At 36.4% G+C, this 18,321-nt stretch overlaps 1 protein-coding gene across 2 annotated transcripts; it reads left to right on the top strand.

Annotated features, from left to right (window-relative positions):
- Positions 1 to 3,843: 3,843 nt before the first annotated feature.
- GPATCH1 (G-patch domain containing 1) lies at positions 3,844 to 18,303 on the top strand. Of its 2 annotated transcripts, none has more exons than XM_071756755.1 (20): positions 3,844 to 3,973; positions 5,010 to 5,144; positions 5,405 to 5,490; positions 5,878 to 6,038; positions 6,363 to 6,460; positions 6,604 to 6,662; positions 6,986 to 7,231; positions 8,047 to 8,194; positions 8,895 to 8,974; positions 9,912 to 10,116; positions 10,757 to 11,044; positions 11,990 to 12,168; positions 12,441 to 12,568; positions 12,937 to 13,070; positions 13,416 to 13,585; positions 14,234 to 14,489; positions 15,535 to 15,645; positions 16,113 to 16,237; positions 16,739 to 16,884; positions 17,986 to 18,303. In XM_071756755.1, the coding sequence occupies exons 1-20, from the start codon at positions 3,895 to 3,897 to the stop codon at positions 18,005 to 18,007; spliced, it is 2,856 nt and encodes a 951-aa protein (XP_071612856.1). In that variant the 5' UTR covers positions 3,844 to 3,894; the 3' UTR covers positions 18,008 to 18,303. The 2 variants fall into 2 exon arrangements, with proteins under 2 accessions (XP_071612856.1, XP_071612855.1); XM_071756754.1 differs by having other exon boundaries at positions 11,987 to 12,168.
- Positions 18,304 to 18,321: the final 18 nt, after the last annotated feature.

Genomic DNA, 18,321 nt, shown 5'->3' with positions numbered 1-18,321 from the left:
GTTTGGCTGATACTTATCTTTATTATTAGAAGACAGTAAAATCAGTGATTCAGAGCTGGACAGGGCACAGTCTTTGAGAACACATCAAAAGCGCTTAAGAATTTGCATCCAAGTATCAGTTTGTTGTGCGTAAATTACTGAATTTGAAGCAATTAATCTTATCTCTGCATTAAATCTCTTTGTTTTACAGAACTCACTGTTATGTGGTTTTGCACATCTTCACAGATAAACCAGTCAGTGATCCAAACAAGGATCACGCTGAAAACAGGTAAAGAATGGCAGAGCTTGTGTTGTCCCAGATTTTGTCCTATGAAAGTAGAAAGGACTGGAATTTGGATACTTTTATTGCAGACACAGAGTATTATATGTAGATGCACACTATGCGTGCCACATTTCTGTTATGGTTGTATCACTCCACTTACTCAGTCGATCCTCTCCTCCCCATCCCCATCTTGAAAAAATATGTGGATAGATGAAATTCCATCTTTAGTCTTCTCTTTGGCCACTAGGAAATCGTTTCAGTTCAGGAAATTAATTTCCTGCTGGGACATTAATGCCTTGATGCACTGTTACATACTGAAGATATGAATCTGCTTTGACTTAGTAAGGACAGATGCTGGTCTCTGGAAAGATAATATTTTTTTTGTGTGATTTTTGCAGAACAACAGGTTCCTCATTTTACAGTTTTTGTCCCAGAGAGACACAGATTAAGCATGTTAGAATTACGCTGTATGGAGAGAGAAGTATGGATCAACTCCTGCTGTTTCTCAAGGTGGATTCTAGAATTCTGAACCTGCAATATGGTTACATATTTCTACGATTGTTGATGGCTTTGAATATTAAACTTGTGAGAGGGAACACAAAAAGATTTTATCACCTGACAGCCTATAGCTTTATGGTCAATTAATTCAACTGCAGCAACTTAGTCAAATAAGTATGGTTCTGTGTTTCTGAAGATTTCAGTTCTTAATAAGCAAGTTTATGGCTACTGTAGGGAAATTTTAGACTAGAAGAGAGGAAAATGGATAATAGGTTGATTCCCCTCCCAAACTTTTTCGAACTTTGTATTTGTGGGAAAAAAAAAAGATTGAAAACAGCAGAAACAGGGCATGAGGGCACAGAGCAATAGTGTTGTGAATCTGCTTTGATACTGTTAGAAGTTTGCAAGATGTAGGAAATTTTCAAGTTAGAGGAGTTTGACAGTAAAGAGAGCGTACATGTTCTCATAACAAAAGAAGTTTTCTGCATTTTATGACAGATGAATTGAAAAGTGACCAGACAGGAATGACAAGTAATAAGTGCCAGTAGGTCCTTTCCTTACCAATACCTTTACTAAATGATGGCAAAATGGTACAAAAATGACACACTCAGTACATGGGCTTTGGATGGTCACGATGGCTATAGGTACAGCATTTCACTGCTGATGCTTTAAGTGTTAACTGCAGCTTCGTATTCAGTGAAAAAAAAAATCCCATTTACTAATGAATAGCTAATATGCTTTGCCTATTCTACAGGAGTTCGTACTGGAAACAAGACATTGCAGTTTCAGTGGGAATCAAGAACATAAGGCCAAACATGGGCAAAATCATCACTTCTCCCAGGTAATGCCTTGCCTTTAGCTGAGATCCATAGATAAAAATCAGTGCAATTATTGTTATCTTTTTTCCTTTCTACTTTTCCCCCCATTGTTTTAAAATACAAAAATTAGCCCATTGTAGAAGCTAAAATGCTTCAGGGTGTGGGCTTGGTGTGTAGTTCTCATACTTACGTTTCTCTTTTTTTTCTTTAACGTGTTTTTAACACCTCTGTAAATGAATCAATTTTTTACACCCTTCTTTTATATACCAATTTGCTGCTCTTAATATGAAGTACCAGTGACTCATAAAACTTATAACTAATAAACATGAAGTTATCTATTTGAGAAACTCCTTTTAAAAAATGTAACAACAGATGTAGGAAGACAACACTTTTTTTTAGTCAAGCTTCTTGATGTCTTCAAGTCTATATATGGCTTGGGGGCTCAGTTTGAGCCTTATTTTTATGGGCAAATACTTGAGATTTCATTCAAAAACCTTTTGGTTTTGTTTTTTCACTAGCTGTAAAAAATATTTTAAATGCAAGATACCTAGACTTACCACTATTTTAGTTTCATTACAGTCATCAAAAGACACTGACTGTCTTGTTGAACATCTACAAATAGCAATTGTCACCTGGTTTAACAATTGTAAACAGGAGAAAGAGTTTACTATGGGGAAGGAAATACCACCGGGATGCAAAAGTCATTCTCATCAGATAAAAGCCATAAACTGAAAAACCCTTCAGAATTTGACTACCCCAGCTCTTAAAACATAAAAGACTTGACACTTAAAAGAGTTTCTGTTAACATTGTGCAAAAAAGGTTTATTTAAGCCTGTGTGTTGAATCAAAGTCACAGACTTGACTATTCAGGAACAATTGTTTCCTAAACAATGAGAAACAGCAACTGTGCTAACAACTTATTTTGCTACTATATATTCTAGCTAACTGCTTGCTAATTTGTAATGATGAGAAAAGATAATGCATGTAGATAAATGTCTGTGGCTTCTACTATATTGTTTAAAAGTGAATTAGAGACCTAAATCAAAGAGATTACTCCCTATTTGCATGGAACCAGGTAAATAATAGAAACCTGAAACCACATGAAACTCAGTTTCACTTTGAAAGAAACTAGTTCTGTGTATAAAGTCAATCACAAATACCAGATTAGAGATTACACCAATAAACTTGCACAAGGATTGCCTGTTAACGGCAGGAATGTCTCAAGACAGTGATGTGATTTCAAGGATTTCAAGAAACTGCTGATACTACCTTAGAAAAGATGTGGATTGATAATAGAGTCTATTTACAGCACAAAAGGAAGTGGGTTTTGTTTGGGTTTTCAGTAGTTTGGGGTTTTTTGTTTGTTTGTTCTTTACATTTATAGTATATTGTGCTTGTAGTGAATATGTCTATTAAGGTAAAATGTAAGTTTGAGAAATCAATTTTAATCAAAACCAACATACAAGTTTCTCATGGATAACATTGTGGAAAGCCCCACAATTAAGATCAGATTTGTGAACGCTTGGGTCTTACTGATTCTTACGTGGTCTTTGCATGAAATACATTCAGTAAAAATACATTCATTCTCATGATACAGAACCACCCGAACAGGTGCAGAGGGTGTAAAAGGGGTGAAGTTATTTTACTGAAGGTTCGAATGCAGAGGTTTCCGCAGCGATTCCTGCACACGCTTTTTAATAGCTGATAAAATTGCGCTGTTAACCAAATTTTGTCATGCATCTGGTGAAAAGGGTCATTCAATTAAATCCACACCTCCCTGGCTCATGTTGATTCAGGGTGGAGTTGGCTTTGCACAGTGATTCAGGTAAAATCTGTTTCACGGGATTTTTGTTGTCCAGATGTTTTGCGAGAGGCCCTGACCCGCTGCGGTGCCTCTGTGCCGGCAGCTGATGAGATCGCCACCCATTGCCGTTTGACGTTTTTTGCCATTCTCAAGACTTGGAGCAGCACACGGCCGCATTTTTCACACTTCTTCACCGAGCGCCCGGGCCCAAAGGGCTGCCCGGAGGCACCGGCACTGCCGGCTGCGCCGGAGGGACCCGGCGGGGCTCGGTCCGACCCGCTTTACCCTCGCTCCTTTGCCAAGGGGACTCAGCGGGCTCCTTGCTACGGCCGCGGCCTGGCGGGGAGCAACAGCAGCGCGTACCGGGAAAAACGGGGAGGACCTGAGCGTTCGGTTCCGCCACCGAGCCCCGGCCCGGCCCCGCCCGGCCCCATCCTCCGGGCCCGCCCCGCGCCGGTTCTGCTTCCCTCACGTGATGCGGTTTTGTCCTGCGCGGCCACCGTCGCGGCAAGATGGCGGCGGCGGAGTCCAGCGACAGCGATGAGGAGGATTTGGCGAGCTTTGGGACCGCGCTGCAGCCCCTGCAGGAGGGTGAGGGATCTCCAGGCAAACCCCTTGCTTCTCCTCGGCACTTGCGCCACGCGTTGCGGCTGGCGATTGGAGCAGCGCGGGCCGGGAGACAGCCCGGGATGAGGCGCTGGGGCCGGGCTATCTTGGAGGCCCGCGGGTTCGGCTGGGTCTGGGGCTGCTCTCCGTGTCCTTAACGCCTTCACCTCAGGAAGGCTGTGGCGTGTGGGCTCAGCAGAGCTGCCTGCCCCTTCTCCTGTTCCCCTGGGGTCTTCCTTGGCCTCCGAAAGAGGGACTGACTGGTGCTGGCCCTGGGCGAGGGGCCTCAGGGTACAGGAGGCTGGGGATGGAAAGCAGATTCCTGCGACAGGGGTATAAAAGTGTCATTCCGACACTACAGCTGCTTTCCAGCGTGCGGGACTGGGCCTGGCGTACCCCTGGTTTTGTGCCGGTAGTGGTTTGGTTGGAGCTGAGGGTCTGTCGTTCTTTTTCTCCGTTCCACAAGTCTCAAAAAGAAAAAAAACATTCAGAGTTCAAATGTGACAGTTCAAGTGTGTGCAGTTGTACTGATGTCGACATCCTGCACTTGCATTTCTGAGACATACTCAGCATTGTCCAAGGATTTAGGCACAGCTCTGACTCCTGAGTCTGTGCCACTTAATTCATAGAAATGTTGTAAGAAAGTTGCAAATGTTTATGTCAAAGTTGACGGCTTTTGTGTTTTGTATCACTTCTGATGTTGTATAATTTTTCAAAACAATCACTTAAAAAAGAAATTCAATTAAGGGCCTTGCTTGCTTAACAACTAGAGTTGTCCTTTTACAGAAAAAAAAAAATGTGTTCTTGGAGCTTGTCAGAATTTAGAATTTTTATTTGAACACTCACACTTTAGCAGTGTACATCAGCAATGTAGACAAGTACACATAAGCTGGTGATGCTTTCCACTTTAGGGTGGCTACTATTTGATTCACTTCTTAATTGCAAGGAAGATGTGGCATCTGGGGCAAGTGGAGAGTCCATTCTTTATGCAGTGCTTTGTTTCTGATTTTTCTGATTGTAGGTGAACGAGTTAAGAAGCCAGTTCCTCTTCAGGAACAGACTGTTAAAGATGCAAAGGGGCGATATCAGCGATTCCATGGAGCATTCACTGGTGGTTTCTCTGCTGGTTACTTTAACACAGTTGGCACAAAGGAAGGTTAGATATTTTTCTGTCTCCTCACAACTTCTTCATTACTGTAATTTAAAGTTAATGAAAAACAGTTGTCATTATGGATTTTGTTTTCTGCTTTTACTTGTACTGTAAATATTTGAAACAGTATTGCTGATGATACTTGTCTTTGCAGTTTTGTGGATGTTCAGTTGATGTATCCATAAGGTGCAAGGTTGAAATGTTTGAGTTGTTTTTAAATATTGTGTTGCAGTTCACAGTACCTTATATAGATGCTTTCTTTAAAGGATGGACTCCTTCAGCTTTTGTTTCATCACGTCAGAAAAGAGCAGACAGAACCACTTTTGGACCAGAAGACTTCATGGATGAAGAGGTAAATTTAGAAATACAAATCTTTTGCAAGCAGTTGCCATGGCAGCAGGTTTATCAGGCAGTGAAATCTTCTGAAGAACTTAGAATGGAAGTAACTTTAAAATTATTTTTTGTATACAGTTTTATAAGGCTAAGTCTTATAGGATGTTTCATAGATTCACTTATAGGAAGCTCCTGTAACCTCAATATGAAAAAGCCCTCAGAACTTTCTTGAAGCTGCTTAAAACATGGCCACTCAAGTTATTGAAAAAGCAACTGCATGAATGCCTTGAAATATTTAGCCACTATGAGGGTTATATCCTGTTTTCTTTCCTTTACCATTTCAGTAAGTGAGCATTTGAAGGAAACATTTTAATCTAAATTTTTCCATTTTGTCGATTTTTTGCAGGATCTTAGTGAGTTTGGGATTGCACCAAAAGATATTACAACCACAGATGATTTTGCATCCAAAGCTAAAGACAGAATAAAAGAAAAAGCCAGGCAGATTGCTGGAGTAGTTGCTGCCATTCCAGGAACCACTGCCTTTGATGATTTAATAGGACCATCAAAGTAAGCAAATTTAAATAAAAGTCTACTAAACTATTCCTTTCACTTTGAAGTGTTGTATTGGTTAGAAAAGTAATGTTTGACCACAGCAATCCATGAAAGAGACAGGAAGCTCTGCAGTGTTACACTTCCAGAATGACTTCTGCCTGGATTTTTGGTTCCTATGTGTGGACTTTTACAAGGTAAACATTTAGAAACTGGGGTATAGTTTATAGGCAAATATTGATACATTCAGATTTGATTATAAATTCGGGTATAAAAACATAATTTTGAGTGGTATACCTGTATGTAATTTCTCAGGAAATAATGAAAATGTTTTCTTCTTAGAATTACTATTGGGGTTGAACTACTAAGAAAAATGGGCTGGAAAGAAGGACAAGGAATTGGACCACGAGTCAAAAGAAAGCCACGCAGGCAGAAACCTGGTAAGTTCATTGGAGTTTCTGAACTCAGAAATTTATCATTCATAGACTGATTAGAAAGTTTGTTTTAAAAACTCCTTCTGTTTGGTCTGTTTCTTTAATCTTAGAGAAACTTAGTAAAGAACTGTAATTTATTTCTTTTACAGATCCTACAGTGAAAGTATATGGTTGTGCATTACCACCTGGACTGTCTGAGGGTTCTGAGGTATTGAACAGGCAGAAGTAGTTTGTTAATTTAAGTAAGAACGTGTGTTAACACACTTCTTGAAAATTTACTTGATGCTTTTGAACAGTAGTTCACCAAGCATTTTCAGGTTTTGTTAAAAGTATTAAAAAATATTGATTATGCTTATTGTGAAAAAATTTAGTCTATTGTAACTAAACTTACACTTGTGCTATCTAAGAAGTTGTAGTTCATATATATTTTCATATATAATTTAAGAAATCAGACTTGCCTAGTCTCCTGTTAACTAATTAGACAAAACCTTGAGTCATATTTGTGTGTTATATATTTTTGTTTTGTACAAGGATGAAGAGGATGAATACCAGCCAGAGAATGTGACATTTGCACCAAAAGATGTAATGCCTGTAGACTTGACTCCAAAAGAGAATTTCCATGGACTTGGCTATAAGGGTTTGGACCCCTCACAAGCTTTGTTTGGTGCATCAGGAAGAGAACACTTGAATCTTTTCACAGGTGCTTCTGAAGACTCAAGCAATCTACTTGGTGACCTGAGACACAGTAAAGGGAGAAAACTAGGTATCACAGGTCAGGTAAGGACATTTCTGAATGCTTTTTATTATTAGTGCAGAAAAATATAAATACATTTTGATTTTTCTAATGTGGAAATCATTGTAGGGTTATTGTATAAAATCTTAATGTGGTTTGGGAATAGGATTTGGTTTGGTTTATTTTTGCTTAATATGAAGATGTGGGCAAATCCTTAGAACTCTTAAATGCCTTCACCTATTGATATTTTTTAAAGAGAACTATAAAATACCTTACCCAAATAGCTGAGTAGAGACAATTCTTGTGTTACTTTCTCTAATCAATAATCAATATGATTTCATTTTACATTTTTTTGTCAATTTTACTGAATCCTTTCAGCAATGTTGAATTTGCCAGCTACAGAGGTTTTGCTTTCCACCATGGTATTTTTTGTTCTTGTATAGAAAAATTGTCAGTTTATATTTCTGTGAATTACACTTGTTCAAATTTCATGCCAACTTACATTTTTTTCCTTTTGAGAACTTAACCTGCTCTTAGAGTGCAGATGTTACCTTGTGGAATTAGGCTTCTGTCCTCATCCTGATCAGACCAAACCCACTGCTCCTCCATGGCAAGGGAGTGGAATATGTTTATTTTTGAGTTTGGTGAGGTTTTGCTGTTGTTGTTTTGTTTTTTAATTAATTTTTTTTCCTTAGTTGGTAGCACTTTTATTTGTGAAGCTGTATATGGTACATATGTGTATACTGGACATCTTTAATAGAGGGATTGACACACATGTAAATGTGTTCTGACATATGACTTTAAAGTATTATTTTTACAATTTTGAATTCCTATTATTTTTATTTGAAATATATTTTAGGCTTTTGGTGTAGGAGCTTTAGAGGAGGAGGATGATGATATTTATGCAACTGAAACACTGTCAAAATATGATACAGTTCTAAAAGATGAGGAACCAGGAGATGGCTTGTATGGCTGGACGGCGCCTAAGCAGTATAAATCCAAAAAAAGTAAGAACTGTAGTCCTATTTAAAGAGCTAGTGTAACTTGTATTTGGGGGAAAATACATATGTGTAGTCTCTCTTAAAAAAAAAAATTAATTTTCAATGGACTTTTATCTTCCAGCCCTAGTATCTGAAATTTTATCTAACCTTCCTTCTGTGTTGAAGTATACAGGTCTGGAAATAATTTCCAAAGTCCTTCACTGATCCCAATGTAGATTAAACTCCAAAATTATACTTCTAGAAGAATACACGCTGCATTCTGAGATACAGTGTTCAGCTCCACTGAGGGAAATGATTGGAACTCATTGCTATAAAATATGACCCAATACTCACTAAGAGAGTTTTATTTTTTTTAAACATACTTGAGTATTTTCAAACAACCTTTGTAGATTTTATCTTGATACCACTTTCTTGGTGGTTTCTTTTTAAGTGCATGAAATACATGTTGTACACTATTAAATGGCACTTATGAAGTTATCTATCCACAGTAGTGGTACTTACAGCAGTCTCTCTGGTAGTATATTTTTTAACTGTTTAATACTGACCCAGATACAGAGCCCTTAATTCTAAATAATAGGCAGTGAAGAAGAAGAACCACAATTATGCTGTATAAAATATATTGCAAAATGGAAAATTTTCATTAAAAAATGCATTTTGCCAAGCATACATGTTTTGAATATTGATTAACTCTGTGGTCATTTTGTAGGGTCTGAAAAAGAAGTTAAATACATAGGCAAAATCTTGGATGGTTTTTCTTTGGCATCAAAATCATCAACTCCAAGTAAGGTAAGTGAATATTCATATTTTTTTGTTAAGAATAATATCAGCAACGGGCTTGTGAGTTTACTGTTGCTCAGTGTTTTTTATGATCTTAGAAATAAAATTTCTCATCAGCAATAAAGATAACAGAATGAGCAAAATTTTATAGTGTTGGAGGCTGTTCAAGCCAAACCTAAAATTTGTCAAACTACTGGCTTGATTTCGACTTTGTCTATGTACTGGCTTTGAGGAAATGCCTTCAACACTACCCACTATTATTTCTCATAAAGTTGCAAGAATGGTTTGATTTAAAGTTGAAATAAAAAAGTTACATATTTTGCTTATCAATCTTTCAGATACAGATTCAGTTTTTGTATAAGAATCAGGTCCTGAGCTGCATCCACATTCCTATTTTTTGGTGACAAGTTAATTTGTTAGCTCTATTATCATGTTTGTATCATTTGTGCTATATATATATATACACAAAATAGAATGACAAACATAATTGTGTGACATGGTCCTCTTTCTAATGAAGAAGGAAGAACATTTGCCTGGTGTACAAAAAAATTGCATTACACAGGGATAACTTTGGAAGTAACAGCTTGAATGAAGGAAGTGGGAGAAAAGGACTTTGAAAGTCATTAAAATACAGTAAGCACAGATGTACTCAACAGTCCAATTAATTGATAAAATCATGTGAGTTCTGTTAAAAAAAATAAGTTATTAAGCAAAACTGAGAGCATTTCCTCAAATAAAAGCAATAGGTATTAAGACTTTTTAATATGATGCCACTTACTGACTGGATCTGAAGGAATCAGTAACTTGTAATATCTGTTTCTACTTCTAAGATGTGAATAGAAGAAGTTTTAGATTGAGGTGACTTTTTCTGAAACACATTTGTAGGCGTTAAATCAAAAGTTGTATCTCTCTCAGTCGATTTTTGTTTTGTCCTATTCCTGCCAAGACTTATCCACCACCCGACCTGCCACGAAATTACAGACCAGTGCATTACTTTCGACCTGTGGTACCAGCTGGGAATGAAAGCTCCCACTTACAAAAGGCATTAGAGGAATCAACTGGAAAACTGGAGGGTGATGTGACACAACAAAGCAGGCATGCTCTGAATGCATCTCAGAGGAGGGAAAGACTAGGAGAGGCTGGCCTAAAAGGTATCGATATCTGTGACTTGTGACTTTGCTTGTGTTTCCCTTTTTGTTTATATAACAGTAAAAAATGTGTTCTAGCCTTGAACACTATTTTCTAATTAAAAATATTAGATCTGGTTGTGTTAGCTAAAATACCTTGTATTGCTTAGTTTCATCTCCACAGATGAATTGTTGACATATATGCCTATATTTTAATTTACTTACAAGTTTTAAAAATGAAAACTATGTGTGGGTTTTTTTTTTTGCTGTTTCATGTTGTTGGGTTTCTTTTGGTTTGTTTTTTCTTTTTTGTGTCCTTTTGAATATGGTAGGCAGTGAAGTTTTGTAAAATGAAGTTTCACTGAAATGTGCAAAGTGACTGAAAATGTAATTAGTAAATTTGGTTGACGTTTGTATCTACAATAGTAAATTTTAAAAAGTAAATTTTAAAAAGTAATACATAAATAAGTAGTAAATATCATGAAAGATGGAAGAGTGGCCAGTTTTTTAGCTGCTATCTCTGCCATTATACTGTTTTTTAATGCTTGAGAGTAATTTCTCTGAAAGTATGTACATAGTGGTAGGCTTTTTTCTTCCACTGAAGTAAAATTGGCTGTATTAATTTGTAATTTCATTTTATATCTTACTGTTTTCTTGGTTTTAGGTCCAGCTCCTTCTGTTTTGGAGTATCTGTCTGAGAAAGACAGGGAAAGACTCAAAGAAGTGAAACAAGCATCTGAACAACAAATGAAAGCAAGGATGTTGCCTCAGGAGTCACGAAATAGCAGATTCCAGCCAGCGTCTCATGATGATGCTTCTCAAAAATGGCAAATGTTGTTGGGGGGACAGTTAGCAAATGCTGGTTCCAGTGACTTCAAACCATTTGCAAAAAATCCAGAAAAACAAAGAAGATATGAAAGTTTTGTGAAAAGCCTTAAACAAGGAGAAAAAGGTAACTGAAGTGATTAACCCTGACATTTAAATTTTTACCTGAAAAAAATTTTTTTTTTTTTTTAATTTTTTTTTCCTGTTGCATTTCATTTGAGTTTAATTTCTGAATTTCACAGCATTTTTCCCTCCACTTCTTTCCAGGGCCAATATTAAAAAAAATTCTTATACTGATACTTACTTAATTGTGTTGACTTCAGGAAAGCAATACTTGATTTTATGCATGACATTTCATACTTTTATGGTGCAGTTAGAAGTGAAGTTCTTAAGGATGTTTTACATCTGCGTTTCCAATCTTCTGTTTGGCAAAAAAGACTTCAGCTTTGGCCAGTTCCATAAACTATGCATGGAACATGCATTTTCATTTAGTTTGTTTTGTGTGAGGAGTAAGACTGGTGTACCCTATAAAGGCAGAAATATTCCTGAGTCACAGTAGAATGGCAGTTGTTTTGCCCTTTCCACACAAGATGGGAAAAATCAAAAGAAAACCCATACCCTGCACTTTCAGAAGGTATAAGGAATTCTGATATATCAGAAACCTCTGAGGTTACCAAAACCTGGCCAGGATTACTCACTGGTTAACTCTTTTGGTCTGTGATTTAGTAATTTCATAAAGCTTTGAATTGGACTTTTTGTTTTAAACACTTATTAATTACATTAAATATTATGAAGATTCCTTAGAGGGCAATGAATGAGGCATCAACATTGCTTGTAAAGTTGTTTAAAATACCTATCTTGCACTTGACAAATGCTATAATTCTTGCTATCTTTAAAAACTGCTTCTGCTTATCAAGAAATAACACAGTTGAGATTAATTCTACCCTTAAACTAAATGCTCATTAAATACTTTCAAGAATGAGTGCTTATTTTCTGTGTACTTGTTTGAAAAGCCTCAGACCTAAGTAAGCTGTAATGTCTCCTGGGCACTTATCTCCTTCTCACACAGCAGATACATTGGAGCGTTATTTGGACCCAAATATGACAGAATGGGAGCGAGGAAGAGAACAAGAGGAGTTCTTCCGTGCAGCAATGTTCTACAAATCCTCAAATTCAACTCTGTCATCCAGGTTTACTCGGGCCAAATATGAGGATGATGTTGACAAAGTTGAAGTTCCTCGGGACCAAGAGGTATATGCTGTTTACTGAAGTAAAAGGAGCTTGTGTTGCTGCCTTAGTCCTGATTTTGGAAAGTCTCCTTCTTTAAAAGGCTTTTGTAGATGTCAGTGTTTTGTTACTCTTCTGTTTAGCAAACTTGTGCAACTGCTTAGTGCATACAAAGCAGTGATCTGTTAAACTACATTTAAATATTTATGTTTCTGGCCTGTTAAGTTATGCAATAGTAATAGTCAGTTCAGTAAATTGTTGCTTATTTAGCAGCTATAAATGTTTGACTTTTTCAGAATGATATTGATGATAAGGAAACAGCTGTGAAGATGAAAATGTTTGGCAAACTCACAAGAGACAATTTTGAATGGCATCCTGAAAAGCTGTTGTGTAAAAGATTTAATGTTCCTGATCCATATCCTGAGTAAGATGATTGATACTGATATTTTTAATGCTTTTTGAAAATTCTGGGGTTCTCATGTGCTTGTGGAAAATTTGGCTTGCTGTTTTATTGTTTTGTGTTTCTTTCTTTTTGTGTTCTCTATTTCTTTCCACTTGCTCTACATTATCCTCTTCCTCCTTGTCCCCTTCCTTCTGCTGAGCATTTTCTTCCTCTTTCTTCTAGATGTAATGTAAACTGCCTAATGTTTTATCTGCCTCATCAAACATGGTGACCTCTGAAAAAATAGTATGCATTTTTAAGGACTACTGTAGGTGTTTAAACTTGTAGATAATCTGAGGCCTTTTCTGTGTTGCAGACAATATTCAACAAATATTTGTATTTCTCTCTAGTTCTTCAATTGTTGGGTTACCAAAAGTGAAACGAGATAAATATTCTGTGTTTAATTTCTTGACTGTGCCTGAGCCCACCACATCTGTAACTCCAGCAACAAATGAAAAAACCCAACAGAATAACACTCTCAACAGTAAGTTTGTTGTTATTTCATTAATTTACTATAAATGAGATATCAATATAGAAAAAGCATATCTTTGTCATGGACAACTTATCCGCTCATTTTTTTTTTTAATTAGAAACAAACAAGCAACAAAACCCAAACAAAAAATTGAAAATAAATTCAGTGACATAAAATCTGACGCCAGTGATATTATGCTAATTTCTTGTACCTAGAAGACCTTTATAGGTCATACACTCATTAGAAAGATGTAGAAAATGTCAAGCTATACTGAAGAAGCAGAATAATTTAAAATCAGGCCATGAAATGCAAGATAACCTGGCTTGCAACTGATTTGAATATTTGTGACCTTTGCAGAACCAAAGAAGCCTTCAAGATGGGATGTGTCAGATAAAGAGAAGGAGAAAAAAGATTCCATCAGTGAATTCATTAGTCTTGCAAGATCAAAAGCTGATACTCAGCAGCAGCCACGAGTGCCAGGAACAGAAGAATGTGGAACTGGGCCGAGTGAAACTCTTCCCACTGAGGTACAGCTGTAAACCTCCACAACTGTGAAATAATGTTGTGTAATATAACAACTGATTTAATACAGATCAGTTTGCAGAAGAGCCAGCTCAAGATAAGCAAAGATATGAGATTTACTTTGAAGAATTCTGAGGTTGTAAGTCAGATGTAAAACACTTGAAAATGTTCAAGGACAGCAAATATGACTGTACTTCAAGCAGCAGCTTGAGAGAAGGAAAAAAGTAACTGGGAGTTACTGGGAGTCTGGGAGTGAATTTCAGTCCCTTACACCCTCTTTGCTCACAGGCATGGAATATAATTTTTCCTGCTTTCGGTGGAGGAGGAGATGATGGAGAAAGATGAGGGAGAAAGATCATGTTTTCCTTTTGCTTAAATTTTGCAGTGTATAATTGAAGTTTGAATTAAGAAATTAGAATTTATAGTATCTTGAGATCTATTTTCAGCCATTTGTGTATAACAAGTTGCACTACCTTTGCAGGATATTGGCTCAGTTTAGCACTGTTGCAGAGCTTTATTATTTTGGACTCGCAGTTCCTGTATTTGAGTATTTTGTAAATACACATCAGCACATTTGAAGTTTCTGCTTAGCAGAGAGAGATTGTTAGTTCCTTTAGTGTTGAGATGCAGATTGTTATGATGCTCTTTTGTAGGTATCTAAGGAAGATAAGAAAGAAACTAATGAAAATAAGAAAGAAGCTAATGAAGAACAGGAAGAAGAAAGCAGACCACCCATGGACTTGTTTAAGGCCATCTTTGTGAGTTCCTCAGATGAAAAATCATCTTCCTCTGAAGAAGAGAGCGATGAAGAAGAGCATGATGAAAATGAACAACCAACTACTTCAATAACAGATTCAGAAACCACCAAGCAAGCTGATTTACCAGACAGTTCCTCATCTTGTGTACAAGGTAGTACATAATGGATGTTAATTTTTATAAATATCTTGTAAAAAATTCATTTATGGATCAGTTATGCCAGGACTACTAGGACAGTGCTGTGTTCTTGTACAGATCATCCAGCACTGGTGGAGCTGGGCATGTAGGAGAAGTGAATAATACAGCACTGAACAATGCCTTGTGTGTTACAGTGTTATTTACTTTGCCATGTGTCTTGCTTAGATTTTACTAGCATACTGCCCTATGGAACATCCTTGTTAAAAAGTGACAGGGAACAAAACATCTAATGTCAGAGCATATTTCACTGAGAAATACAGGGAAATTTTTGTACCTGTGGAAAACTATAAGATGGAGAAAATTGCTATCTTCCAGTGGACACTTAAACTCAGAAAAAAATACCTTCCATTTCTTTGACAATTCACTGTCTAAATACTGACATTCCAGTAAAATGTCATGTTAAAATAATTTTACTAAAACATGAAAAACTTGCATTTTATTTGTATTTTAGTTATAAAGGTTGCCAGAAAACTTCCACAAGAGAAAGAACATACCAACCTTGTACTCTGATTTATAGTAAAATTTACTAAGTGAGCTGTAAATGTTCATATTTTTTAAGGTGTTCTTAAATTGACCAAGCTTACAATACACTCAGTTTACAATGGAAATACTTTGACCACCTAATTTTCACGGTTGGTTTTCTTAACATCTGACTTTGAGTGTTTATGGACTTCTGTGTCATGGAGAGTCATTCTAAGAAATGGAAACAGTACTGTATTACTAGATAGAAGTAAACACATGCACTGATACTAATGTAATTAGTAATTGTGTTGTGTAGAAGGTCAACTGTGATTAAAAAAAAAAAAAAAAAAATAGCATGCTGTCATGTTTCAGGATGTCAGTTATCCAGTTGGCCAGAGCAGTCCGCAGAGATACTGGATGCTGATCAGTTTGCTTTCTTAGAGGTTTTTAGAAAGCCTCCTTGAACTTTCTCCAGTGCTTCATGGAAAAATTGTTACTTTTTTTCCTTTCAAATAAAGAAGTTTTTGTTGTTTCATAGAAAATCTGGCTGGTACTACTGATCCTGGCATTTCTTTGTTGCCTACTTCAAAGCAGGAATTGGATACAGCAGAGGAATTTGGACCAAAGTTGCCTCCAGCTTTTACTTCTGGTATGTTTTGTAGACTTTTAGTGTGTAAATTTGCACATTGAAGTTGTATGTAAGATAGCTCATAATTCCCTTCAAAAAACATTTGTGATAAGACAGTTTAGCTCTTAAATGTCTGTGTTATGTCCAACTGGCATCAGCAAATGCTTTGGTACTGTGCTGTGATCCTCTAACAGGAACCTTGGCACCTGTGTACCATTTTTGTTGTACTCTATAATGGCAGTGATAAAAAGATGATAGTGAAAATACAGGACTAACCTTGCATTTTTTTTTAATAATAGATTGCAAAGGCATTTAATTGCAGTAGAAAGGTTGCAGTTAGGAGTTGTAAAAGTTTAATTTCAATTTGAAAGCTTAGGTTGTGTTGGTTTTGTTTTTTAAACTATCCTATTAAATTAAAAGTAATATAGAATTAAATAATAAAATTAACTTTTTTGATCTTTTTTGTCCACATGTGCTTTGCACTTTAGGCCCTAGTTGGCAACAAGGACCAGTAGTGCCAGCAAGTTTTCCTGGGCCTAGTAGGAAAGAAAAACATAAGAAGAGCAGAGAGAAACACAAGGCTAAGAGAGAACACAAACACAAAAAGGAAAAGGTATTTAATTTAAATAAAGTTTATTTTTTCTTTGGCCTTCCAGTCAAAATATTATTTATGCTAGGTTGTAGAAAATAGATATACTGGGACTAGAACTTAAGCAACTGAGTTCCCTGGGTGTCTTGAAACCTGAACTTCAGAAGAGAAAATTACCCAACTAGGCTGTTGCTTTTTCCATAAGTGAAATATGACTACAGAATATTGCAGGTAGTTTAATGTTGTATGCTGAAGATGTCAGGCATATCCTGGAAACTGCATAAAATTCATGATTTGGATACAAATACTAATAATGAAATGTCTAGAGTAGGGGAGGTAGAGTGCTTGGGATGAAATGGTTGATTTTAATATATATTTTTCTTGTTCTGAGTAGTGGAAAAGGGTCACTGTTAAGTGTTAACGTTTTGTTAAGCTTGGAGCCTACTTTTTGTTGCCTTTCAGAAAAGCCCACAATGAAATAAGAGATTTCTCTTGATTTCTTTGTGATTTTTCTTCTTTCTACAGAAAAAGAAACATAAGAAACAGAAAGCCAAAGGAAAGCATAAGAATAAAAAAACAGAAAAAGACAGCAGCTCAGATACTACAGATAGCAGTGACAGTCTTAGTGATACAGATACCAGAGGCTTGTCACCCAAAGAACTTCTAAGAAGGTAAGCAGAAAGTTTCCTTAAACACTTGCAAATTTTGAATAACCAAAACATCAGTTTGTGTTCTCATTCTAGAGAATTTAAGTGCAGCAAATATGGATCAGCGTGTCTCTTTATGCATATAAAATTCTGTTAATGGAGGCTACATTTAAAGATGACTGGGATTTTTGGGAGTGTTTTGAAAGGGAATTAAAAGTTGAACAAGTACAGGTTGTGATTCCTATTTCTGTTACCCTGTCTCCTTCTCTTTACTCAGAAACATTGGAAGCAACATTAACTGCTTCAGAATATCTTAAGTCTGCTTCAGTTTGTTGAAAATTAGTGAAAGATCTGATTCAAATAGAGCCATTGCATGGCATTGATGCTGAAGAAAATTCTATACTTGAGCCAGGAGCAGTGAAGCAAGTACAACACCACCTGAGTCATGTATATATGTCTGCTAAATTTAGACTATGCAGTTATATTTTTATAGAGACTTGAACATGGTGGCAACAGAAATGTGAAGATGGAAAAAGAATGTTTCACAGTTTCATTTTACTCACACACTTGAAGTGCAAATAAAATTAACTCTAGTACAAATCATAGTGAAATTTAAGTGCATTCCATGTGGAACAGTCACTGCATTAGCTTCTGTTTACCATCCCTTATTAGCTGAAGGAGTGAGGTCTTGAGGAATTTTGAAATGCCACATCCAGCTGGACTAATGGCAAAATCATCAGGGTCTATCTAGGTGTTAAGTGAAATGGACATGTACTGATGGAAAGCCTGGCACTCAAGAACTCTGCCTTCTGTTCCACTGGAACTGAGCTTAAGTTATGCATTGGTGTTTCCTTATTAAAAACCCTAAACCACTTCTTTTATTTCTAAATAGCTAAAATATGTGTTTATGCATTTTGTAAAAAATTGGCTTTTTTGTGCAAGCAGTTGTTTTGGAAGTCTGCATTTGTATTTCTCTCTTTATATCACTAAGAAAATGTTTTTATCTTGCATAACTCAGATTCAATTAAATGCTTCTGAATTAAATGCTACTGCTCAATTAAATGTTTCTGAAGTTTGCATGTAGCTGTTCAATCTGACCTCTTTCTTTTTCTTTCTTCCTTTTAGATTAAAACAACTTCAGTATTGAAGAAGTAGCTTGCTTCCTTCAGTACCGTGTGACTTGGACTCAAATTTTTGATCTCCTCCATGATGGTAGATCAATCATGTATACCTTGAAGCACTGTAGATACTGTATTCATATTGAATTTGTTTGAAAGTATATGTGCATATGTTTATTTTGTGTTGCTTCAAATGTTCAAGATGTATGGATTATGGAATGTTGAAAAGGCCTGTCTGTGGACAGCAGCATAATTGGAAGTACTGCAGGCTCTCTTTTGATTAACATGAAACAAGGTATTTTAATAAACCTAAGTATTAAGAAAATATGTATGGGAAGTCATT

Source organism: Heliangelus exortis, chromosome 13, assembly GCF_036169615.1.
Source record: "Heliangelus exortis chromosome 13, bHelExo1.hap1, whole genome shotgun sequence".
Taxonomy (NCBI): domain Eukaryota; kingdom Metazoa; phylum Chordata; class Aves; order Apodiformes; family Trochilidae; genus Heliangelus; species Heliangelus exortis.
This window is presented reverse-complemented; position numbering and strand designations above follow the sequence as displayed.

Bases quoted from the DNA above. Each gene is read 5' to 3' on its own strand.
- GPATCH1 (XM_071756754.1), top strand. From the start codon at position 3,895: ATGGCGGCGGCGGAGTCCAGCGACAGCGATGAGGAGGATTTGGCGAGC. The intron at 5,491-5,877 runs GTAAATTTAGAA...GATTTTTTGCAG, and splicing joins AAGACTTCATGGATGAAGAG to GATCTTAGTGAGTTTGGGAT. The intron at 12,569-12,936 runs GTAAGATGATTG...ATTTCTCTCTAG, and splicing joins GTTCCTGATCCATATCCTGA to TTCTTCAATTGTTGGGTTAC.